The sequence below is a fragment of the Malaclemys terrapin genome, chromosome 10 (assembly GCF_027887155.1).
Source record: "Malaclemys terrapin pileata isolate rMalTer1 chromosome 10, rMalTer1.hap1, whole genome shotgun sequence".
Taxonomy (NCBI): domain Eukaryota; kingdom Metazoa; phylum Chordata; order Testudines; family Emydidae; genus Malaclemys; species Malaclemys terrapin.
The window spans coordinates 28,499,283-28,526,987 of NC_071514.1; the positions used below are offsets into that span (position 1 = coordinate 28,499,283).

Below are 27,705 nucleotides of genomic sequence, written 5' to 3' on the forward strand. Positions count from 1 at the left end.
AGAGATGAAGGATTTTTCCCTGAATCCATACTTATAGCTTCTTCTCATAGAAAACAAGCTGACATGTCACTACCCATGTGGGCCTTTCCTTTGATGACAGAGAGAGAGGAACACATTTTGAGTCTTTGATCTCCGATCATCACAATGACCACTTGCTTCAAAATGAGCACTTTTCTGTTAAAGTTCTTCATTTGCATTCCACAAGGCTTCTTTCTCTTTTGATGGGTTATTTAGTTACAGGGGTTTACACAACGTAAATGTTTGTTATTACATAATAACAGGATACAGATATGTGAAAACAATGCAGGTAACTAGTTTTCATGAAGTTTAAACACCAATATACTCTTATACATTTAACAATCACTTTGATCTACGCTAATACACAAGTGAATTGGCCTGGAACTTCAGCATGAGCTGGCACCTGGTCTGCCAGCATCACAGTAGGCAAAAGAGGGAAGGTGAGGGGAGAACTGTGATTCCTTAATCCCCAAATGCACTACACTTTCCACATCTCCACCACTCCCTTGGGCTGACCTTAAATCCCCTACACACTCCCACATACCATGCTGGAGGACTGCAGGGGGCCAAGAGTTCTCCTCTGTGTCCTCTCCACTTCTTGGACCATCCTACTCAGTGTAATCACTGAGGTGCTGCTCAATTTTGGGAGCCAGGAGGACTTCACCAAAAGGGCCAAGTTCAGTCTGAGTCTAAAGTAAGTGCCATTCAATCGACTGCAGTGGAGCTGCCAGGGGCGGCTCTACGTCTTTTGCCGCCCCAAGCACGGCTTTCGGCGGCACGCTGCGGGCGGTCCGCTGGTCACGGAGATTCAGCGGCATGCCTGTGGGAGGTCCTCCGGTCCCGCCGCCGAATTGCTGCCAAAGCCGCGGGACTGGTGGACCTCCCGCAGGCATGCCGCCGAAGGCAACCTGACTGCCGCCCTCTCAGCGACTGGACCAGCAGGCTGCCCCCCCGGAGCTTGCCGCCCCAGGCACACGCTTGCTGCGCTGGTGCCCTGAGCTGCCCCTGGGAGCTGCACCAGGGCAGACGTGAGCTGAATTTGGCCCTAAGAGAAGTTATAACATTTGGATCACAGATTTGCAGGATGGCTTATTACTGTCTCAGCACCTGCTCCTATACTTGCACATACCATTGATAATTGCTGAGAGTTCTGCTCCGGTTCCTGGCAAGTGTACTAAAATCAGACACAGACAGCACCTTCAAGTATTCTTGAAAAACCCCTAAGCGGATTAAGTGTTTTAAACAAAACAGCCAGTATCTTCACAAAAGTCTTTAAAAACTCCAATCTTTGATAGTGGTTTCTGGAAACTGGGTTAGAAACATTATGTGAGTGTTATTATCCTAAACTCCTTCACAAAGAAGAGTGTATTGGGACTGCTATCCCTCTACCATTAAATGAAAAATCTAATCAGACAAAAGCCAAAATAGACACAAAGGTTGTACTGATAAATGGTAAGGAGCCAAGCCTCATCTATCTATTGTAATGGATAAACTCTGCTTTAAACCCTAGGGCATGATTCTTCACTCCATTAAAAAAAAATAAAACTTAAATTAGCTCAAACTTGATTATGAGATGAACATTGATGTAGAATAATAGCAGTGGCTTAGACTAGAAGTTCACAGCACATCCATCAATTTTTGTCCATTTACAGCAACCATGTGCCCGCAGTACTTTTAAAACACTGCCAAGTGCAGCCTCAATGAGCTTTTCTTCCAACAGCAGTTTCTCAAATGAAGAGACTCGTCTATGCTTTGCTTTGCATAAAGGCCTAGGTTCCTGAACACTGTGAATATACCAATTTTCATTAAATTAGCATTTAGAGTAGGGTTACCATATGTCCGGTTTTTCCCAGACATGTCCGGCTTTTTGGTAATCAAACCCCAGTCCGGGGGGAATTGCCAAAAAACCGAACATGTCCGGGAAAATGCCGGCCGGGCACTTCCCCTCCCGCGGCTGCTCTGCTCCTCCCCTGACTCTTCGGCTCTGTTTAAGAGCCGAGCTGCCCGAGCGCTATGGGCTTCAGGCAGCCCCCTTGCCTCCGGACCCCAGCCGCCGGCCGGGCACTTCCCCTCCCGGGCTCCGGCGGTGCAGGGTCCGGAGGCATGGGGGCTGCCCGAAGCCCGTAGCGCTCGGCTCTTAAACAGAGCCTAAGAGTCAGGGGAGGAGCAGAGCCTCTGGCTGCGGCGGCTCTGCTCCTCCCCTGACTCTTCGGCTCTGTTTAAGAGCCGAGCGCTACGGGCTTCGGGCAGCCCCCATGCCTCCGGACCCTGCGTCGCCGGAGCCCGGGAGGGGAAGTGCCCGGCCGGGGGCGCAGGGTCCGGAGGCATAGGGGCTGCCCGAAGCCCGAGCGCTACTGGCTTCACGGTTTGCCGGGCAGCCTCCAGACCCTGCGCCCCCAGCTGGGCGCTTCCCCTCCCGGGCTCCAGCTGCGCTGGGGAAGCGCGGGTGGGGGGGCGCAGGGTCTGGGGGCTGCCCGGCAAACTGTGAAGCCGGTAGCACTCGGGCAGCCCTTTTCGCGTGGCTGGGAGTGGGAGTGAGGAGGGGGCGGGGTTGGGGCGGGGAAGGTGTGGAGTTGGGGCGGGGCTGGGGTGGGAAATGGGTGGGGCCAGGGCCCGTGGAGGGTCCTCTTTTTTTATTTGTTACATATGGTAGCCCTAATTTAGAGTCTTAAATAATATTGTACTATGCATGGAGGTAAGAATTGCATGTCCTGAGGCTACTTGGTGGTTAGCTTTGCTACCAAAAAGAAACAAAAAACCAACATAGGACAATAGCTGATGAGAAACCTCTAATAAAATGTATTTTTCTTGAGGTATTAAATTAGAAGCATTAACAAAAGGAGAAAGCCATCTGAGAGGAAAATATTCTCTTATTGTACTTTGATCAATGTACCATAAAATAATAATGTGGCTTTTACCTTCAAATTTCTTACAAGCCATCACTACTTACCTTGGCTTACTAAGGGTACATCTACACTGCAATTAAAAACCCATGGCTGGCCCATGCCAGCTGACTTGGGCTTGTGGGGCTCAGGCTAAGCGGCTGTTTAACTGCACTGTAGATATTTGGGCTCGGGCTGGAGCCCAGGCACTAGGACCCTGCGAGGTGAGAAGTGCGAATGTTTACACCGCAATTAAATAGCCCTGCAGCCTGAACCCTGCCAGCTTGAGTCAGCTGGCGCGGGCCAGGAGCAGGTGTCTAATTGCAGCGTAGACATACCCTAGAACTGCAAAAATTTCCTCCACCATCTCCTCCTCCCCACCCTCAGTATTTCATGTGAATTTCGTGCTCATAAAAGGTGTCAGCCTATTTAATCCCTGTAGGAATGGGTGGAACCCATCCAAAAGGAACATTAGCAGCCATTCCACAACAAAAAATAAGGACTGGGAAGGTTACTAAAGAACAGGGGTCAACAAATTAGCAGGGACAAAGAATGGAAAAAACAGGAAGGGTCACAGAGTTAAAACATGGGAACCAAAAGGAGACACGGAGCAAAGAACCCCAGACAACACCCACTGTTCTGAAAAAGAATCTAGGGAATCAGTGGAGGCAACCATAAAAAGTGTCAGTTTGCCTGATCTGAAGGCTGAAGTCTTCTTTTTCTAGAGACAAGAGGTACATTAAAGGTGGCAACACTACAAGCTCCCCAACTCTGTCCAGTCCATGTGCTAAGGACTCTTATTTCAGTCTATATGGTCTATTTAGTCTTTGGTCTCTCTCTTGAGATTGCCAGAAAGGTGGGAATGAGTATTAACTATGCTGATAGTCTTTGTGATGCAGACACTTGTCCAGTAGGAAAATGACTTCACGCAAGTCACCAAATAGCCATCATTAGCTAATAGCTGTCAATCACCCACAAACAAGACTGGATTTGAAGTGGTGTCCTAGATGTTGAAGATTCTATTAACCTGTGAACCACCTGGTTCCCTTGAAAAGTTGAACTCAAGCCCAATTCAGAAGTTGAAATGTGGTGCATGGTGCAGTTGCCCAAACCCGTGATTATGGAACTGCTACATGTGTTTATCAAGTATGTGCACAACAGACTTTGTGTAAGGCTACTTCCTGTTCTATTCTATTCAGGTTCTTATACCACCCACCTCACAATATCATCTGAGAGCCTCTCTTCTCCAAAAGCCAGTTCATTAATTCTTTGCTCACAATCTTGAATGTGGCCATTCAGTAAATGCTTCTGAAACTTACAGTAGGTACATCATGTAACATTCAGCACTTTCTCTGCAGTTCACGCCATCCACCCTGTACCATAACTCCAAATTAATTCTAGGCAAGACCTCCCACTTATACAGTGTTGTACTAAACTCCTTTGTAAAGTGCTTTGGAATATACTGATAAAAGGCCCAACATAAGAGCTAGGTATTATATTATCATCATCATCTACTGAAATTTGGTGATCCTGAGGTATGGAGTGAGGTCAGAGTGGTGTGTCCCCCCCATCCTTTGTTAAGTGGAAATTCATGAGACATTCTTAGCATATGGTAAAGGTCAGCAAATTTTTCAGTGCAGAGTAGTGATATTTATCTTTCATTGTCTGTTATCAAACTAGACATGCTGCAAAGCTCGTGTATTCTTTCAGGCTTTACATGTGGATAGGGTTGAACAATCTGGCATGTCAGAAGGTGGGATGTTGTATGTGCTGGGGTCTTAATTGGGGAGTTTAGGTGCTAACAGTTTTTGCATAAAACATATTAAGTAATTTGTTGTATTTTTAACAGTTGCATGGGTATCTTTTGGGTGGTACAGCTTCACATTGCTCCCTAATCACTGCTTTGCCTAAATGGTACAATCTAGCCCTTAATACATTTTTTTTTAAAAGTGTTCCCTTATTAAATCCTTCTAAATCACTAATGCTTTCCTCCAAACGAGTTGGATTCCAGGCTAATCTCACAGTTCTTTTGGAAATAATGTTATTAAATTCCCCACATCTAGGTCTTTCAGGAAATTAATTGATATGACTTGCTCTTTCACTAACAGTTTTCCTCATTTCCTTTAACACTTGTGGAGGACAGTGATCAGAATCTGATGCTTTGTCTGCCATAAAATCATTTCCATTTCTTTTCACCCATTCTCTAACTCCTGTCAGGAAATCTAATCCTGGGGTTTGTTTACATTTTTGTCATCCTTATCCCAACTCATATTTCTATTAAAAAAAAATCAGATAAATGTCTATTTTCCCTACTTTACATTCTACAACAATTTTATAGTTTGGTAGAAACTTTCTCTGTAATTTTATATTTGTATTATTTTTTCAGGCTCCTCTAATTACTCTTCTTATTCCTTTCTGCTTATTTTTATATATCTCACCATTCTCTTCATTACCACACAGTTTATATTTTAAATACTTTTAAAAGCCTCCTGCCTATTGTTTACACTGCCCTAGTCTTTACATCACTATTTAACCACATTGGCCTTTGTTGCTCTTTTCCCTCCATGCACATTTAACCAGGAAGAATTCCAATTTAATTTTCTTCAGCTGACTATGTCCCACTTCCTGCAGCCCTATAGGCTTGCTATACATTACTGACTTCTAATCATAGCTCCTCAAGGCAATTTCTGTATTCCATCAAAATCAGCTCTCCAGAAGCCAAAGATCTTTGTACATGCAGCTATGGGATTTTCAAGGCCAATTACATTGAGTTAAAATCCATATTGAAGCAAAGTCCCTATTGACTCCAGGAGTTTTGTCTGAACGAGTTCTTCAGGATTTTGTCTACTTTGACCAATATGATCCTCAGTGCTCCCAAGCTTCACATTTATTCAATTAAACTTGGCTCACTTTTAAGGATTAGAACTGAAATAACCCCAGACTACACAGGCTGTTTTCCTCCTGTCTTTTTTTGGCATAACTATTTTGCTTGCCACCATTACAAAAATAGTTGTTACCATCATAACACCAGTCATTGTCACCAAAAGATTTTACATAATGATGTGCCTTCCTGTGAATATCAGTCAATCATTTAAAACCTGCCGTCTGATCTGCTAGTACCACAGCCACCTATCTCATATGACCCCCATTATTATACTCTCTGAGTGTTCCACAATCTTTAATGTATTTATTTTCACAATACCCCTGTGATGTAGAGAAGTATCCCCAGTTTGCAGATGGGGAACTCAGTCATAGAGACATGAATAACTTGCCTAGAGTCCATAGGAAGTCTGTGGCAAAGCAGGGATATGAATCTGAGTCTCTCAAATCCCATAATAGAGCCCTAAACACTGGTTGATCCTTCCCTCCTGCTCTAAGTGATAATAATCGCATAAAGATTTTTTAGCTCCCTCTTTAAATCTCATAATAATAAACTGCACACTTCCCTTACTACCAGTAACAATATCAGAGAGAAAATCATAATGTACTTTTTGTTGGTGCAAATGACTGTGTCCATGAGCTTGTGGGAATGCATTTAAAGGTTGTTTTTGAAAACTTGGGCCACATGATTTATTAGGGGAAATTCACTTTGGCCAAAATTGGCTGCCAGCAACACCAACAGAAATCTGAAGAAATTCCACTGGCATAAAATAACAACAGGAATAATACCTGACTCTCATATAGTGCGTTTCATCAGAACATCTGAAAGCACCTCAGTTGCTAATTTGTTTAACCTCAGCCTTGCGAGGTAGGGAAATATCATTAGCCCCATTGTACACATGGGAAACTGAGGCACAGAGAGGTTAAGCAGCTTGACCAAAGTCACACAGGAAGTTTGTGGCAGAGCACAAACTTGAAACTGGTCTCACTTTAGATTGACTTCTGCTGAGTTACTCTGGATTTATGTTGATTTTATTGAGAGGCAAACATGCATTTTTGTTTTCAGAGAAGCACCCCTGAAACAATTACAGGGAGAAATCTGGATTCTGCTCAGCTGCTTTATTTTATTTTGTTTCCGCCTCTGAAAGAAAGTGGCTAAAGTGTTCCCCCTTCTTTTCTGCTTTCCTTTGAAGCCCTAAGTGTGGCCAGATAAATGAGCAATGCAAGCAAGAGGACAAACAAAAAGCAATTTCTATCCTTAATGTCATGTGGGAAAAAATGTCAGGAGGGATTTAGAATCATATTACTTTCAAAGGCACTTGACTAAAGGTTTGCAGAAAGAAAATCAAAATGAGGGATCTGTGGGCTCTGCCCACAGAGGACTGTCATTTTGGATTTGATTTAAGGCCACGGAAAGGAGTGAACTACAGCATTTAATAAGATGTCATCTAAGTGCTTGTCAAACACATCATATGTCCTTCTGAGGAAATACTGGAGTTTTGGGTTTTCATTTTCGTGACAAATGTTGATTTTTTCATCATAATTCTAATAAGCTACTTTGTCACAGATGAGCTACGTTGGGAAGATATATGAAACCAAAGTCACTTGTGGCAGTGGTGCACATCAGCTGGCCCGCTTCCTTTGGAAAATGTTGATACATGGCACTCTCTGCACAGTAAGCTCTACTCCCGGTGATGTTCCAACTGTTGTAGACCGTTTTATGGTAAATATCAGATTGCTTTGGGAACTGGAGCACATCCATCATTCTTTAGTGTCCCTTAATTTTAAATGAAGCCATAATCCTGGAAAGAGGCACTTCTTAATGCTCTGGGTAATATCATTAAGGGATGAAACCACTTAGTAACAGAAAAAATTCATCATTTGCAATAATTATACTCAGCTGTAAAGGGCCAAATTCATATCTGGTGTAAGCAGGCCCTATAGCTTTATATTCTGTCTTATCTATTTGCTGAAGGACTGAAAGGATAGCTGGATTTATCAAGTTTGATTTTGATCATTTACATCCATTTCCCTGGAATGGACTCCAATAAAAGCCCACTCAGGCTTCCCAGGCTTAACACAGATGCTAAGGACAGTTCATTGGCATTGCTCATCACCAAGCAGTCAAATGAAACATGATTCATACAAAGAACTGGGGGATAATTCAAGATGCATGATTAATTAATAGAATATTATTAGGTCCAGTTGTAAGAACATTTCCATTTTTGCAGAACTAATTTTCCAAGTACAGCATGTATCCATTGTTTAATCTTCTCCAATGCTAAATACTTAATAGCCATTTTTCAATGCAGACTTAGTTGCAAGAAAAACATCTGTACCAAATTTAAATTTTACATTCATGCTGATTTTGTGGATTATTCAGAAACATACAGCATACTAAGAAAGGAAGGAAAGAAAAAGTGCTACCTCTTGATCCACAGTGAAATAACTAGTGGAAAGTCACTACACGTAACATCCTGAAACACTGCCATAATGCAAGGTTTCTCCCTTTTCTTTGTGCCATATTGCAAGGTTTCTCCCTTTTCTTTGTCCCATAAGGCATATTCAAACCCACACATATACAATGATAGTCAGGGATTACTGGTCTGTGTGTAAAAAAATGTTTAGACAGAAAATGCCCTCTCTCTCTTTTATTAGATGTGGTCAGTTGGGAATCTAATAAAACAAACAAGCAGACAAAAAAAATCCTCCAAACACTTGGAACTATATGGAATTTGATACCTTCCAACAACCTTATAAACAGTGAGTTTCTATTTATTCTGATAAGCAGCATCTTCGTTCCTGATATTATTCCTGCAGATAGTATTACTTTTTACTAACAGGGTGTAGTTTTTCTGAAACATTGGTTTCATGAATGTTAGTTCTCTTTACATTTTGTGGGCCAAATCTTCAACTGGGGTAAATCAATATAGCTTCTCTGAGGTCAATGTGTCTATGCCAAATTATATCAGTTTAGGAAGCAGCCTTCTTTTGTGTTAGTTGCATAGAAAACTGGGATTGTATTCAAATTATATACAAAACTAGAAAATAAATTGCAACATTTCCCAAATGCTTTTTGAGAGAGATATGATGCTGGTGATGTTATTTATTATTTGTATAGTGCCTCAAATTGGGATAGGCACTTTGCAGAAAAAAAAATAAAGACATAGTATGGAAGAAGTTCAAAATAACCAGATCATGCCAACACTGACTAATGAATACAGTTACTACTAGTGGGGGAACTACCGTGATTGCAATGGAAACGTTCCCAGTTGTGAGCACTACACTTGTAGTTATTTTTTGCAGTACTGGACCATACTACTGGAATTATTACATAAATGGATGGGTGAGAAAAACAATTGCAGAGATGAGGCAAGACAAAATGACAAAATGAAGATCACATGTTTACTTAGCTATGGTATGTGCACACCTTGAAGGTTCCATTCAAGTTATTTTTATGTTAAAATAATTCCATAAATAATCTCCATTTATAAAAACGGGTAAATTAACTCCAGTGGGCTGCAGCATGTGTTTGTTATCAATTCCACCAGTAGCTGAGTGGTTTAGATCCTAATCTTCAAAAACTTTTAAACCCTTTCCAAATCACTCTTGCCGTGGTGGTGCTCTTCTTTCCTGGATTATTCATACCCAGCAGCAAGTGTAAAGCTACAATACTGCTTACAAACATCCTCACAGCAAGTCTCACTCAGCTCAACAGTAATGACATGCTCTTCTCTCAGTGGGGAATTTCCCTGATATATCCTGAATATTCCAGAACATTTAGAGACCACTGCATTGCACATTAGTGGGACAGTATGGGAAAGGGGCACACACATTGCTCTGCAATTTTTCCTGGGAAGCAAGAAATCGTATTAGGCAATCCTTGAGCTGTCTCTCCAAAATTTCTAGTCATTGAACAAGTGACAGTGCAAATTCATTACATGATGAAAATAAGGGAAACTGCCCATACTAAGAGTCCAACTAGTACCCACTGAGGTAAATAGAAAGATTTGCTAGATCATGCCGTAAGAAACCCAACAATATCAGAAAAGCTTATTAGCCATAATTAGTAACGTTAATCTATTAAGCCTATTGGTAAGTTTATAGTATATAACCTAAACAAATGAAGAACATTAAATAATATGGACCTGATCTTAAAAGATGGAGATTCCACAGTGGATAGACATGAAAAAAGGGTCTGAAGGCTTATCTACACAGATAAATTAATCTGGATTAAGATAGGGTGTGGATTTAAAATGGAATAGCTATTACTGATTAACTCCCTGTGTGAGCGCTCTTATCCCAGAATAAGAATGCCTTAATCCAAATTAGTTTGATCCACTTGAATAAAGATAATTCAGATTAAAGTACTTTTATTCCAGAATAAAAGCATCCAGACAGGAAATTAATCAGGAATAGCTATTGCAGAATAACTTCCTGGGTAGCCAAACCCTGAATAGAAATCTCTACTCCCTTTTAATTTAAAATTGGATTTGCTGGTGTTCAGCTTCTTGCAGGGTTACACCATACATCATGAATAAATATTGCCCCACGATCATTTTAAATTCACAGTCACAAAGGGATATTCTTTGGCGGGGGGGGGGGGGGTACTAACACAAGTCAGCCTCATAGACTCTTGATTGTACTAAATTGCAACTGAAAACTTATTTAATCAATTTTACTGCAATTGTTTTCTGTTGTAGAAACATCAGGAAAAAATGCCATCAAAGAGCAGCTGGAAGAATGGTAGTTTTCTGATAAGCAGCTGCAGAAAGGAGTATTGTTGCATTATTGATTAAAATGGGCAGCTAAAACCACAATCACACACCACAAAACCACCACATTGTGACGGACGGCTGTGCTGCTGCAAAGCTGTGGTAAGATCTCTAACCTAGTGTCACAGAAAAATCGCTGACATTAATTTAATATCTGTTAAATAAGTTCCTTTCTGATTCACTTTAAGATCAATGTCAATAAGAATTTAAAGCTGAGTTATTTCTGATTTCTGAATTTAGCCAGTATTTTTCTAGCTATTTATTAGGGATCAAATGCCAGTTCCACTGTGGAATGGACTGACCATTTCATAAAACTCCTCAGGCATTTTAATTCACAGATTTACCAGTCACAAAAAGCTGACTATTCTCAGCAGAGCCTTTTCCATTTTTCCAGTTTAATGACACAGTGCTGAGGATAGGGGCTCACTGTTTATTTGTGCTATGTCCTCACTACGGGAGGGCGGGGGGGTCGATTTAAGATACCCAAATTCAGCTATTCGAATAGCATAGCTGAATTCGACGTATCGGAGCCGACTTACCCTGCTGTGAGGACGGCGGCAAATCGACCTCCACGGCTCCCCCGTCGACGGCACTTACTCCTACTTCCACTGGTAGAGTACAAGCGTCGATTCAGGGATCGATTGTCGCGTCCTGACGAGACGCGATAATTCGATCCCTGAGAGATGGATTTCTACCCACCGATTCAGGCAGATAGTGTAGACGTAGCCTTGGAGGGCAACATAAAGCCAGATTGCGGTCTCCCAGTTAAACAGGCAATCTGGGGTCCTTACACAGCCCAAGTGTCCCCTCCTCTCCGGCCCACACACTCTAGCCCCATCCCAACTTGGATTCTCACTCATAAGTACCCTCACCTCATAAGGACTCACCAATTCTTCTTCGGACAGGCTGAGCCTATGTACTTCCCAGACCAGAGTTCCCTCTGTTCAGGCAGGCTGGGGTCTATCCCAGAGGAGGAAAGACTCAGCCTCCACTTTGCCAAACACAGGACTATGTCTGGAGCGTTACCTCAGTCTAGAACACCCCAGTTGAGTCAAGACCCAGGTGACAGCAACAAGGACCCCCCCAAGCACAGAGTCCTCTTCTGGGATGGTATTGGTGGGACCCCTCAAAGCAGTGGATTTCAGAGCTAACAATTAAGGTGAATGGGACAGTCCAAGCTATTTTTTCAGGCTGTCTCCAGACTCAGGCAGAATCACTGTATTGCTTACAACTGAGTTTTCACAATCATGACAAATTTTTAAAATATAAAGTTGAAATTCTGAAGTATTTGCATGAGTCCAGGAGCATGGCCCTAAGCAATGGGCCTACAGTACCATGGATAATACTACTGACCTTGAAGTGAAACTTTGTATTCTTTATTTGTATTTACAATATAATTCACGTGCAGAGAATATGAAGTCTCATTTCAAGGTCAATATTATTCCCCATGTGATGTTTATCATATAAATACAAAGGAAATGGTCAGAGATGCACCAATCTGGCATGAATATAGAAAAGGAAAAAAGGACTTACTGTGCTCCACTCTGTATTAAACCACTTAGCCCCACAGGGTTTGAGGTAGCAGGACTGCTGGCTGGGAGGTCTTTCCAAAAATGAACATTCATAAGGGTTCAACACATCAAAACTGCCTTCCGTTTTTCTAATACAAATGACTTCTCTCTGTTGGGTTCCACTGCCACATTCAATTGAACACTGCATCAGGGAACAGAAAAAGTGGTGGAAGTCACATAACAGCATATCTCTGATATTCTAGTCACGTACTCTAGCTACTCTCATAAATTAAATATGCATTTTAGACTAGCGTTCTGTGCCACCAGAGGGATAGTCACATTTTATAAGTATTAATGTTCTGAAGGAGGAAGCTTTAAAGCTTGGTTTGCTTATGCTCCAAGTCCCTGGATACAAATCTGGACTGCAACATTCTAATGTCTTCTTGTACATCCTTGTTCCCTGCCTCCACTGAACTGAGGCAGATCTTTCTTCTCATCCCCAGCCCTGCAGACCTGATTATTCACTCTTTCCGATACCCTGCCCACAGCCCAACTTTATTTTATGCTAGAAAACGGCAGGTGAAAAGTGGACTTGAAATACTGCTGCCCCAGGAAATATTAGACATAGCACTTAACCATAATTGTGCCCTGAGGCCCTGATTCAGCAATGTACTTCAGCACATGCTTATAATTAAGCTTCTGAGTAGTCCCATAAAAGTCATTGGGACTACTCATATGCTTCACGTTTAGCCTGTGTTTAAGTGCTTCACTGGCTCAAGGCTATACAGCTTTTTGTCACGTTTTTGCTGGAGCACAGCAATCAGCTGAGCGCTGTGAAAGAACTTGCAAGTTCTAGGCTAACAGGTTCTGTTCGTTGTACTGTTCCATATGGCTGGCCAATAAACAAATGACACACAAGATTTCCATTGTTTATTTATTTATTTGGGCACCAAAGTACATTTTTCAAAACTGTCCATAAGGAAACAGGATTACTTGGTTTAAAAAAAGAAATCCTTACACTTGCCGTACTGAAGCAGCTAAAGCACTATCTTTGGTTCTAAAGACTACAGAAACAAGTAATATTTGGTCAGCTCAGAAAGCCACCTAATCTAGTTACACATTTCCAGCATTTTACAGGGGCGTCAATTACATTAATTTAATTGAAGCCTAGGAAAGAGAAAAGAAAATGAAGTACTTTTTAAAAGGCATACCTTTCAAACTGTTCATAAGACATGAGTCTTTATGAAACAATCACATTTTCTTTAAAATCAACACAGTAAAAAAAAAAAAATTATTTCCTCCCCGCCTTGTTACCCAAAATTAGCATCAAATTTTCAGAGGTGCCTAAGTGTCTTAGGAGCCTAAGTCTCATTGACTTTCAAATGAGAATTAGGGCTGGTCTACACACAGTTTTTACAATGCTTTAATTATGTCAGTTTAGAAGTTTTATACTAGTATAACTGCATCCACATTAGGTAGTTGTACCACCTTAATTGTATCAGTTTCTAAACTGGCATATATAAAGTGATATAAAAATTGCGTAGAAAACCCCTTAAGCTCCTGAATGCCTACATAACTTTGAAAATGGGACTTAGAATCCTGTCACTTAGTTTTGAAAAGTTTGCCCCTACACTGCAGTACCCACCTTGTAGATCACTTGGAAGCAATGGAAGATGCACAGCATTTAGTCAGCAGGTGATGAAGAAGGGTTATCAGAAATACACTTGGAGGATTTAGTGAAAGCCAACAAAACATTTTTTCCCCAATAAACTTCTAAAAAAAAAAATCACATTCTGAATGGATTATATCAGGAAACTTTTGTGTTTCCTGTAGAGGATATGACAGCTGTAACTGTTGATTTGAATTCAGAGCATGAAATTCCAACAAATGTGAACATTACCAAAACCAAACCAAAAAGGATACTCTGACTAAAGCCATGACAACACCATTAGCTTAGTTTCCCAAGCTATGTTAAAAGTAAAGAAGCAGAAGGTGTAAACACAGGATTCTCTATCTTTACATTTCACAGCTGTTTGATTTCTGTACTTGGTCTCAGCATAGTATATTTATATGGCAGTTTCTTTTTCTTACTTATAGGAAGAGGAAGGTCCATCGCTGTCTTGAGAACTATTGCATACTTTTTATCAAAAGGATTGATTTTGCTCATAAAGTAAACTTTATAGGAAACTTAGGTTAAATGCTGAGACAATACACTTTCACTAAACTAAAATATCAGTCCATGATATTAAACTGAAATAAGTTGGAGGCTTTCCATTTTGTTATGTTTGGTATTAAAGTTCGTAATGTGATAACGTATAACTTGAACCAGGCCAGTTTGGGATTTAAATTTCTGTGAGGCTCTGTGAAAAGGACCATCGAGGATAAACGTTGAGAACCCTATATTTATTCATTAGGTTTTAGGAGCCAATTTAGCTTACAGCAGCCATCTGAAAATAAGGATCACAGCGCAGTCTGAACAAGGCACAAATCAGGAAGCTTATCTGTTAGGATATATCCTAAGAATACTAAGGGATATTAATCACAACCTTGTACATTTAGAGTCTCTTTTTAAGGCCTAAAGAGAGCCTCACAAGAAAATTTACCTTAAGTCCTAGCCTGTGAACCAATTAATAATATTTACTTATGGCCAGCAAACTAGCCTCTACTTTGCCAAATGCATGATGATAGCCTAAAAAAGACTTTCTGTTTTGCCTTGGTTTTCATTAGTGAAATGGAATATATGTATGAGCATATAATACAGATCATATGACATCAATGAAAGAGTTTTATTTCTTTTCACAGGAAAAGGCTATCACCACCACAAACATTTTCCGGTGAACTCTCTTATGGGCTTTCTGTAGTTGAGAACTGTTGATACAGGGCTGGGAAGTTGAGGGAATATTGCTTGATCATCCAACTCTTCTACACCACTGGCCTGGCAAGCATTAACAAAAATCAGATTCTTTTAATTCTCCACTGGTGGCAGCAATGGTAGACATGCTGGTGGAGGCAGGGGGAGGTGGTTTTTTACCATGTATTATCATGAATTTGCTTTAGTGGTGCATGCAACCTCTCCTTTGCTTTCCATGAATGGTCATATGCGCAAGTTCTTGTCTGAAATAGTGTTAACAGACAGACAAGGTCTTGTGAATATGTATGTCATATTACAAGAATAAAACAATATTTTCATTCTTATAATCTTAAATGGACTATGGTCTAAGATGGGTTTTAATATTAAAATATTCTCCCTGAGCCTCCATCACAGATGCAGCCAAAAGAAAACACTGGGTTGCCTCCACTGGCCTTCCACCAGAATGCATAAGAATAGGATAAAAGACAGTGATGCCCACAGGTGCCATCAGGCTCCAAGAGACATGCTGCTAAATATGCTGTGCAAATGCTGGGTGGGAGGTGGTGTGTCCAGTTCCATCTCATGAGCATTGCTTAAACAAGACATCTGGTGGCTTTTCATATGTATTGCCAATGGCAACTACTGGCTATAAGATGGTTTGACTATCATTAATAGGGATGTATCATTGAGAACTGGCCTTGAGAGGACTGAAGTCATCAATGGCCACTGTCTGCTGGCACTTCCTCATCACATTGCCTGCCCTTCTGGTTACACAAAGTCCCCACATATCGAGCTCTGAAGATTGGACTTGATGTCAGGAGGGGACCCAGCCCGGTTGTGGAATGGCAGTGATCGCATAGTTGCCCACGATTAATCTGGCTGCACCAAATTAGTAATAACCCTGTGGCACTCTTAGATGCTAGGAATAAAGTGTATAGTGTGGACATGGACACTTGGCTCTATGGACTTCTGCTGTCTAAGTGTAGTGTCGTTGTATGCCACCTATGCAGTTGCTCTTCCTTTCCAAAGTTCATGTAGGTCCTACAGGGTTTAATAATTGCTCTTATTTAACATCTATTAACAACCATTAAGAGATATTGTGATGACACAGGCTGTAATACCAGCATTACTCTGGTGACATGCAGCTCCATTAATTGTTTTCATAAGCTCTGGCTATGGACAATGTGTTCTCCCCTACTTCTTTCAGTGCATGTGCAAATTGGAGCCTGGATGGAAAACAGCTGACTCATGCAGAACCCTAGAAAGAACAAAGTAATGCTAAATGAAAAGGGAATTGCTTCAAGGAACTGGTGAGCACCTTCAGCTAGCCCTCAATTGGAGGTATCTGCCCACCTGCTGTTAGTATTTGTTTTTTATACTGCAGTGACACCTAGGAGCTTCAGCCATGGATTGGGACCCCATATGCACTGTACAAACACTTTGTGCAGAGCCTGGTGGTCATAGTGTAGGGTCATTACCAACACAAAAGGTGACAGTCATCAAAAGTTTCTTCTTCTGTCTCTGGCTAACAAAAACACTCCATCCTATCTTCTATGAATATGGGCTGGCCATGATGGCTCTTGCATTCATCACCTCCTTGCTTACTTATTGTAACTCTTGGATCTAGATAAGATGTTTAAGAAGAAGCTACAGCTGGTACATAGTCGATGAGAACAAATTGCACTGACGCTCTGCATCTTGCAAGGACTTCTGGATCTACATCAGAAACCTCAGATTGCTCTATTGAGCCTTTATGGGATTAAACCATATTATCTCAAGGACCAGCTGTCCTAGGACCTGCCACACCACCTACCAATGTTCACTTCATTGTAGTGAATCTCTACGGCAGCCACTAGGCTCTGGAACACTCCTCCAAATGAGACCAGAAAAAGTCTAGTCCTTGCAAGACTTGTGTCTTCACCAAAGCATTCCTCAAAAGGTCAGAGCAGATGAGAAGACAAACCCAACAGCATCCTCAAAGACAGATGATGAAAACCTAACCAAAGAGGAGGATGGCAAATTGGCTCATCATTACACACAGATCTCACTGTTTTCTACATGTGCCTACAATGATCAAAGGTGACATCCAGAGAAGCAGTGTGGCCTAGTGGACAGTGTGCCAGTGACCAGCTGGGTAACCCTAGGCAAGTAGCTACATGCTTTTATGGCTCATATTCCCCATCTGTAAAATAGGGTAAAGATAGTGACCTCTGTTGCATCTACTATATGAAAGTTAAGTATTTATTAATTATTATTATTATAATAGATGGATTTTTTCCTTTCTATACAAAACCTCCCTAGACCCTTTAGGCTACCAAAAGTGTTACAAATCTTTGTTTTGTTTGCTAATGACTTGTTTATTTTTGCAAACACTGAGCAAAAGAAAAAAAAACTAACTGATTACATTCACCAAACAACCACACAATGTGTGAAATAACTGCACATATCCAGGACTCTGTTCTGCCCCACCAGCCTTCGGTGCACCTTCTGCCTGTAGGGATCGGGTGTCACTGGCCCTGTGGCAACACAGGGATCCCTCTGCAGCTCCGCTGTCTAGGTCATCTTGCTCATTCCCATGACAGCAGGCCTGCAAAGGGCTCCCTGTGCTACTGCAGGAGCCATCCAGAAGCAGGGTGGCCTCCCACATGGCCTGGGGCATGTTCTCGTCCTCGCAGTCCTGGCCAGGGGGTCTCTGCTCTAGTATGCAAACCTCTGCATTATCTGAATCCCTTCCTTGACCCCCAGCATGAAGTACATGGGGGGACAAGGAAGGGATTCAGATAATATCAAGGCCTGGATAATAGAGTTTTGGCTGAACCTGAGTATACGGTACCTACACTGGACATCTGCCACAAGTCTTACTTAATAAGGTGTGACATTTAAACATAATCCTCCCTGCTCCACTATCACTGGGTCCCAAACCTGCTGTGGGGAAGGCAAAAAACCTACCCCAGACTCTCCCAGACTAGTGGTGACCCAGCCCCCAAGGGAAAAGGGCAACTAGCGTAATGCCAAGAGCAGGTCAAGAGGAAACTCAGTTCTTCTATGATTACATGGCTGGGAGGGTGCTGCCAACCCTGTCCCGGTGAAAGATGGCTTCTCCGGGACTGCGCGGGACATATATACTCTCCCAGTTAGCTGGAAGGGCCCCACATCTGCTTTTGGGGGAAGGAGGGTCACCTTCCTCTGAAGCATCTGGTGTTGACTACTGGCAGGGTACAGGGCATGCACCTTGATCTGATCCAGTCTGGCAATACCCTAATTCTCAGTACTCCTAGAGAAATACAATACTGTGTTGCTACCAGCACACTTCTTTGTTTGTTGTTTTTAAAAGGGAGGGACGTGTTCACTGATACTGCTCCTGATTCAAGCAGGATTATAATCACTAATCCTTGGAAGGTTAGAGTTCATTTCTGCAGCATTACAAATTCTCATAGTGTGCGTGGTTTTTAGAAAACGCCTGAATCTGCCAGGGTTTTCCTTTAGTGTTTGCACATATCTATGTGAGGTGGTGTTGGTTCCAGTCTGGAATGGAAATTTGGCTCACATGGGCTCTTATTGCTTGTTTAAAGGTTAAATACACATGATACTGTTCCTGGCATTGTTTGAAAGCCTTTAGAAGATTATTCCAGCAGCATATTGGTTTCTGTGTTGCATAAAGGAGTATGATTTTCAAAGGCTTATTCTGGCCTAAAACAATTGAGTGTTATTAATAACGGGGATTCTGTTTATGTTTTGGGTGGAATTTTGTGATCCCTTGACCAGATAACCACAAAAACCTTGGCACCAATGAAAAAGTACAGGGTGTGTTGAGAAAATCAGCATACAGTTTACCTAGGCTAACATGCACATATAGCATAAGCTCAGAATCATATAATTTCTGCAGCAGAGAGGCTGCAAACTACCCTTAACAGCACAGTGCTGGGTACTGTGTCATACTCTTATCAGGAAGAACATGAGCAAATCAGCTACTGAACATAATAAACAACAGGAGAAACAATGTAGCTGCATTTTCTTTAACTCCTATATAGAACATCCCTGCACTCCCCTCCTTCAGCGATTCTACCCAGAAAGCTTTAATAGTCAGCCAAAGCTCCGGAAGCTGCCCTGACCATGCTCCTTTTACTGGATGGAATAGAGCTAATATCCTCTTAGGATAATACTATTTCTATTTCAGAGAGATGCAGTTATATGTGGAATTTCTGGTTGTAATCCTGGTTCTGTTGAAGTCAACAGGAGTTTTGCCATTAACTTCAGCGGGGTCAGTATGTTTATACAAGTAGAATGTGATCTAATGTTCAATAGCTCTGATTCATTTTCTCTGTTTTAAACTTGTTTAACTCAACGGAGAAGTCAGAGTGGTGAGTTTGTCAAGGACAACCGGTACCAAGTTGTGATAGGTTTGTGAAATAAGAACAACACGTGGAAATGGCAAATAAAAACACACGCTATACTAATGGACAAGCATTGCACAGTATCTTCTGCTTTTTTAGTATCTCAGCGGTATGCTACCTCCACTTGTCCAGCCACTCCATTCCACTCCCACTAATTCATACAAATTCCCCACAGTGTCATCTTTTCAAACTAGTTATTGTTAGGGTGGAGACTTTGTGTGATAAGAGTGAAGAGATTTTTAGGTTTGGGTGCAGTTTGAACCTTCAGGGGTGACAAAGAAATTGAAGTGAAATTTGGGGTCTCATGTTTCAGAGAGACTAAAACTCTGGCTTAGTTCTAGACCAGCTGTGTAGATAAAGCTATGAAACAGGTCATCTGTGTTACCATTTTGTAATCAATAATCACAATTGTCAACATATGTCTATTTGCACAGACTATATAAAATGATCCTTGTTTTGTGTATTCTATTGTAACTGCAAGGATACGTAGCACCAATAGATTTTTGACATGTGTGCTGGGTGAAATATGAGAGAGATTTTCTTCTGTTCCTGAATAGTTACAAAGGAAACACATGCACAGATTATGAATCAGCTTTACCACAGGACTCAGTATAAGTACAAAATAATAAATTACATTTGCTAAGAACTTTGATGAGTTATCATACAGTAAATGAGATTGGAATCGGGAAAAAATTGAACGAACGAATGACATTCTTGATTTTTGCAAGAGATTAATTTAGATGATTTAATTGTTTAATACTGATGATAGATCCATCTGCTTAGAATGCAGTAGCCAAGTTCTAGAAAAGGGACTAAGGATTTTAAAATGGGCATAGGTAGAAATTTTCTTAGAAATTAATCCAAAATGGCACCCATGTTAGACCCAATAGCTGGTTTTAAAACTTAAAATGCCTCTTTTTTCCATTTCAATACACATATTTGAGCATTGCCTCAACGTATGCACTGCAAAATATGTGTTTTCAATGGAAAACAAAGCTTTTATGATTTAAAACTTTGGAATACTGCTTCCCAGCTTTAGGTCTGGAGGCGATAACCACTGCATTGTCTCGATATCAGTGAAATTCTATACCAATTCTCATTTTTTAAAATATTGTTGTTGGTATAGCTCTTAGATAATGTAATTTAGAGGTGGTTTCTGACAATCTTCTGAATAAAGGACAAGTCTGCTGCAAATCACTTGGAGTCCTGATAGTATTTTAGTTATTGATTTTCTTGAGAATGGTTGTGAAAGCTAAAAGTATAATTTCATTTCATATAACTTCTGTTCTTCACAACAGGTCTGAACATTCAGGACTTGAGCAACAGCTGTCAATCAATGTAAAAGGATTTATCATTAACTAGTAATTAAACTGTGTGCACAGCAACATATGTGATTCTGAATATATTTTCGACTGCAAGAAGATTTCTCTTTGTAGAGAATGCATTCTAGCCCCTTCTGCAAGAAAACCACTTGCACATTCATGGACTCTGATGTCAAGAAACACTTCAACAACCTCTGGGAGATCTAAAGACTATTTAAATGTAACTATGATATATGCAGATGTTAATGCCCTCATCAGGTTCCATTACCAGCCACAAAATACCCACTATTTACAGGATTTCTCACTGATGATTTGGTTGCAATTAGCTTTGTAAAGCAGCATGTATCCTCTTACTAAGATCTAGCTCCCAACTGCAGCACTGTGTGTAACCGAACTTTCACAAATGGACTGAACAGGCCTAGGGAAAGATGTAAAAGATCCGTGTACTTTCTGTACAACTGCTGATGTCCAGAGTTCAATTTTTTTGATGTCTTTAAGTTGACAGCAATTCATTGAGGTACCCTTCAGTTGCCTGAGTACATTTAAAAGGGAAGGCTGCCTATGATCAAAGAGCAGGGAGATTTGGAAAACATCTTGCAGCATTTGGAATTCAGGGGAAAAGCTGAGACACAACATCAGACAATATTCTCAAATGTTGTTAATGCCTGAGAGAATGTGCTACAGGAAACAGCCATCACCCATCAGAAAAGGAGCTGCAGGTGCCGCTATAGGTGCAGTAATGTTTTCAGATAGAGGGGATTCTCCTTCCTCAGTAAGGGTTCACTAGAAGCTGCTGGAAAGAGTGTCTTCCATCTTCTGTGCTATATGTAACCTAAATGGGGCATCAACAAAACAGGCACATTGTTCTTAAAGGAGGTGTTCTGATTATCCTCTGAGATGTTCTGTTCTTTGGAACACAGATACTTCAGATCCATTAAATCAATGCAAGTCTCCCCTTACTCTATACCTTCCCTTTTTAGGTTGTTAAATATGTTATTTATTGTATTGATGTTCAAATGTGCAGAAATTTCTATGCTGTAAAGCACAGATTAAAAATACAAATAATATATTTCATGTGTGCAGTGTTCAAGCTTCTAGTCTATCTCCATTGTGGTTCAATGTTTAGAAAAGGCCTCTGGGCAGAATCATATCTGAACATGGGATGGTGCACCAGAAGCATGCTTATAGTTTACAACTATTTCTTGCCTCATTGACCCTCTGAGTTCAGTCTTTGCTCTGAAGGAATGTGTGGACAATACTGACAGCTGGGCTACGTTGGAGTTGCTTTCTTTTCAACGTCTGTACAGGTCATTTCTTCGTGGCCCCAGTTTTTATTGGCACTTGCTTGGACATTAACACTTTTAGTATTGTTTTTGACCACACCTTTTCTACAGAAAGCCCTACTATAAGTGGTAAAAATGGCATTTTATGTTGAAAGAGCCTTGTGATTTGTTATCTGATTGCTGACAGCCAAATTCCTCTTGCTAGAACAATGTGCAGGACCCAGAATGATTAGATTTACTGTGCTGGGTACATTTTGAACCCCTCAGGTTACGTCACTTGTCTTCAAAAGCTCCTGAGAGTTATAATGGGAGGAAGCTGGTATTTCTATGCAGCCTGACGTGCAAGAAAACTGTCATGTAAGGCTTGTATGCAACATCAGCTCCCTTCTCTTCTATGGGGACAGAACCAGATGCAAAGCACCTATTCGTGTGTATGGAATACTCTGTGTAATACGACACAGATTTCAAATATGGTTACAATTACATTTAAACATCTTTTAAAACTAAGTCTATTGTGACTATTTAAAAATACCAACAATTAGCACTTATATTGTGTTTCACAACTTCAAAGCATTTTCAGAATAGGAGCTCTTAAATCTCCATCAAAGCATCCTTTATCATCCCGGGGGATCTTGACATCTCTGATACATTGAAACTACAGGCCCAGCCAAGAGGCACTACCCTAATAATTTGATGGAATGTAGGTACCAGCAGTCTGAAAACCTCTAGAGGTTATATAAAAGTCCACCCACAGGGGATGTAACTCTTTGGGCTCCAGTTGTCAGCTTTTGAAATTCCTCTACTGCCAAGAGCAATATTTTTCCATTAGAATGAAAAGAAACATTGAGATGTGGGACAAGGGAAGAATTTATCTTAGTACAAAAGCACCAGGGAGCTGGCCACTGGCCAAATTTTGTTCTCTTCACCTGCCACTTCAGAACTCAGGGGAGCCAAACCAAAAATAACTTTTGTTTTTAGCACTTGCTTTTGTCTATTCATGCTTAGTGCTTTAGCTGTGACCTACATGCCTCCCTGCTGGCGTTCAGGGTTTGCAATGGCTCTACGATGAAGGGTCCAAAGAGAAGAATGCTGGTTTTGAGTTTTTGAGCTGCCTTAATTGCCAGAAGCAATGTCCACAGATTTCTGACATTCTCATTTTCTGAGGAAGCTGGGTCAATATATACTTCATAAAGTACAGTACTCTAATGGGATTAAATCAAATTTATTCACTTTCCAAAAAGGAGACTAAGGTTTTGACTACACTTAGAAGTTTTGCCATTTTAGCTATGACAGCACAGTTAGAACAGCAAAATCCCACTAGTGTAGCTATAGTTATACCAGTATAAAAGTGCTTATATCAGCATAGCCTATTTTGATTTGGTAAAGCACCTTCTACCAGTGTAACTGCACCTACACTGGGGTTTTACCAGAATAATTAGGTTGGCAAAAATGACACCTAACTAACATAGTTATGCCAGGAAAACGTTTATTAAAGTGTTGACTGGACCTAAACAGGGAGATTATCCCTTGAACTGGGGCTGGCAGTAGAGAAGAGTCCTTTGTAATTTTTCAATAATTAATCTTGTTGAGCATCATCAACTAGTTTTACAGTAAAGGTTGGGTTATTATTATATCTGTCTAATGGAATATCACTGAACATGTTTAACTGTGGCAAAAAAGTCCAAAAACTTATCCGCTCTTTTTTTTTTAATTAAACAAATTCTTTCCACTGGTCACTGAAACCAGTTATTAAACTTGCAAATCTCAAGTGTAATGGCAGCATTTTTTTGCTATTTGGTGACAAACTTATCATTAAAGACACCCTGATATCTTATGAAAAACATACCATTCAGAGAAAGTTGCGGGAATATAGCCTATGTTTATCATTTTTTATTTTAAAATGAAGGAACGTTTCATGAAAAAACATCTGTTTCATTAACTTTTGTTGCTTATAATTCACTTACCATTAGAGATTTGTAATATCGTATTAGTTACTGATGACAGTGTTGTCATCAAATGAGAACTGTGTACCTGGATTTGGGGTAGTGGGTAGCTCTAACTTTACTGTCCATGCTTCTGATCCTGGGACCAAACAAACCCCTGATGTAATTTAACTGAGCCTAAGGGATGATCTAAATTATGCTGGCTAGAACAGTCTTCTACTGGTAGCTTTGTTGGCCAGAGCAGTGTACTCCAGCCATACCCCTCCCTGCCTCTGGTCTACCCAGGAAATATCACCTATACCATGGGGGAGGGAAATGTTACAAAGAGCTGGTTGCTGGGTTTATGTCACATGAAGATTCCTCTGCAGGGGAATCCCCAGCTGCTCTGTGGCAGTGACACAAAGGAAACTAGATCTGGATTTATGTCTCCAGCTGAGAGATACAAGTGTAGTAGTAGAGGAGCAAAGAAACAAAAATTTTATTTTCATCCAAGTGTCATCATAATTTCATCCAAGTAATAAAAAACAGGGGGAGAAAATGACAGCAAATATATATCATATCAACTGAACACAGTTTGTAATTAGTCCTAAAGGTGCACAACCAAAATACTTTCCCACTTTAAAAAATTGTTGTATAGATAAAAAATTGGTGATAGAAATATAAATATATCATTTCGAGGTAAAACTCACCTGACTCCAGCTTCCAGCAAACCACTCCACTTTACCCACACAGGGTCCATTGTCACAGGGGATTGTTTCAGAGGGTCTGTTATTCCCGCAACCCTCCAGTGGCAAGCTGCTAACATGGTTGGACATACAAACTACTGACCGTGTTCGGACTCCCGCACCACATTCTGCAGAACACTGTATGATGGGAGACAAAATAGACACTTATTAGCCTCATTCTTTGGACCACGGTTACACAATGAAATGAAGAGTGGGAACAATCCTGAAAGCGCTAATGATACTATTTAATGCTCATTATTATTTGTATTACTGTTGTGTCAAAAGGCCCCATATCATGTCAGGGCTCTATTATGCTAGGTGCTGTACAAACATCATAAAACCCAGTCCCTGCTTTAAAGAGCTTACAATCTAAATGGTCAAGAGAGATGAAAGGCATGAGGTGGGGAGGGAAGGATGTAACTTATAAGGACAGTGAGCAGGATGAAGTCATGGTAGTTCTTCAAAGCTCTTCTCCTCCACCCCAGATTTGTTTTGTTTCCTTATATACACACAGTGGGAGACGGTGTGAGCAGAGGAAAGGGGGAATGGATGAATTAGACAAACTGCTTCTCAAAGGAAGAATATGAGACATGCATGGCTCAGTTTTCAAACTTAGGTGCTTCAGGCAGGACACCCCATTTCACATCTGGGTGCTCCAATTGGCATTTATATACCAATAGTGACAGCCTACTGCTGGCAAAGAGGATGGGGCTGGGAGGCCTTTCCTAGAACCCTGGCACTGGTCCTGAGGCGGGCTGCAGAGCATGTCTTGAAATCTGTTGGTCATGCTGCAGGGTGCAACAGCTAGAGCCACCGCAGAGTGATAAAAAGGTACATGAAAGGGTCAGGCAAACCCTAACCCAATCATTATTAACTCATCACTAATTATTAAACAAATAATTTCAGTGTAGAACTATTGATTATAATTTTTCCAGAGAACTTGATTCTGTGATACATCAACATTCACATTTTTTCAATGTTACTTCTTAACTGTACACTTCCTCCATATAACCCAAAGCATGTTTTCTAACCCCTCCTCTCCCCCCCCCCACTTGCTGAACAGGCATGGCATCTTACATCTGTATCCATTTTTGTATATCATGTTTGTTCAGAAAGTTCCAAAAACACCTTATTAACCATATTGCAATGGACACTCAATCTCACCCACTCATAGGTAACATTGCAAAGCCTCCTCTTTTTACTTCTAACAGTTGGGATTTTCACAGGAACCTAAGAGATTAAGGCACTCAACTCCCAATGAATTTCAAAGGGGGAAGTGGGCACCTTGGGTGCTTTGAATAGCCCACCCTCCAACTTACTTTCTTTTTTAAAATTCCCTTTGGGCTCACATATTCCTCCTGGTCATGGCTAGACGGAGATTTGATTTTTTTTAAAATTTGATTTCCAAATTTGATCGGACTCCCTTTCAGTCAATTTTAATCCACTTTTTCCCATTTAAAAAAATGTCTAACCATGCTGTTATTTTTCCCAGAATACAAGCCTACTGCAAATTGATATAGAAAGCCTGAAACCTACCATGGATGTAGGTCTCACTGAGGACTTTTGCTAGGTTTTTTGATTGAATCCAGCCAAGTTACCGGCATTTGACAATTATCTACTGAATATGCATTAAGATACAGTCATTAATTACATGATCACGGATGACTTTAGAAATGACCACAAAGTAGTCAAAACACAGCAAGGACAAAGTAGATGACCATAATGGTCCCTTCTGGTCTTAAAAATCTATGAATCTATGAAAGTTCAGATCCAGATTTCACAAAAGGTCAGGGGTGTTCAGATTTGAGGTTTTCCTTTGGCCTCTAGTTATTGAAAATGAAAAGGTACTAGCAAAATTGTAGGAAAAATCTGCACCTATATTACAGTGCATTGTATTGTATTATAATGCATACATCAAGAGTTAATTTTCACATTTCATGACTTAATTACTAAACTTTGCTAACTCTGAAACCTTAACATTCCATTAAATAAATTGTTTATTACTATACATAGACACATTTGTCACAAATCTGAAGATGCTATGCAGTTATTCATTGCTCATCTTGGATTAGATTCCATTTAGCATACCCCTTTAGCAATTCCCCTTGTACTCTGCCCTGTAATCTTTCTCCATTAGGAATAATTCTACTAGTTCAACACCCTGGGCAGCTTCTACTGCTGCCATTAAAAACAAACAAACCTAACATGCCAGTGTTTAATTTGGTATTTTGCATATAACAGACTCTAGATTTGTCTATTTGTTCTTATTACTCATATTTTTCTTGTTAGCTGAATTTGATATTTTGTGTCTGGATTATTAAAAAGAAAGAAAAAATGTGCAGCTTGCTGAAAGATGTGTGTATAACTAAATTTAAACAGCTACAAGCAGTTATATTATATTACACATGGAAAGAAAACCACAAATAAGAATTTGTTACATGGTAAAAAACATATGTTTGATTGGCATTTGCAATTTTATTTTTAATATATAATTTCATTAGCTAGGAGAAGTTATGCATTGCTGCTAGACTGTATAGAACATTCCTTGTGAATGAATGGATGGCTCTGCATTGGTTAGTGTATCCTTACTGCATTTTTAAAGGGATGACTCAAAGTACTGGTAATGGCACACAGACCTGGTCTCTCCTAGTTTGAATCTCACTCCAGTCAGCAGTGACAGAAAGTCTTCACTATCTGATTTACCGCATTAATGATCTGTGGGGCTAGTGATTTATTGAACTGGCGATCTCTGCCTAGTTCCAGCTGTCCACATTACAAAAAAAAAAACCAATCACAACTGGCACTAGCTGCCTTTCCTGTTGGTCTTCTCAAGAGAGGTCAAAGGATTGAATGGGCAATGGAAAACAAATTACCCCCTCATCATCCTGATGCATATCAGTAGGGTAATGTGGGAAACATACTGCTTTGTAACTGTTCCATGGATTAACATCAGTAATTTAGTTTCCACTGTCATCCAGCCAGCACCTTTCACAAAGCACTTAAGCAAATACAAATGCTTTGCTGAATTGGGACCTTGAAGAAAATAAAGTGAGTTAACTGTTACAAATGGTACTAATTGAATACTACTACTACTACATTGTTAATACTAATTAGTAATCAA

General features: G+C 40.6%; 1 protein-coding gene across 3 annotated transcripts in view; it reads right to left on the reverse strand.

Moving 5' to 3' along the window:
- THSD4 (thrombospondin type 1 domain containing 4) overlaps positions 1-27,705 on the reverse strand; it is a 641,818-nt gene that overhangs the window by 9,233 nt on the left and 604,880 nt on the right. For all 3 annotated transcript variants that reach the window (XR_008446511.1, XM_054042518.1, XM_054042519.1), the window contains 2 exons: positions 24,549-24,722; positions 12,089-12,268 (listed from right to left, as the gene is read on the reverse strand). Coding sequence is in view for 2 of the 3 variants with exons in the window: in XM_054042518.1 (XP_053898493.1) it covers positions 12,089-12,268; positions 24,549-24,722 (354 nt within the window). In the remaining variant the exon portion in view is untranslated. The remainder of the gene's footprint in view (positions 1-12,088; positions 12,269-24,548; positions 24,723-27,705) is intronic.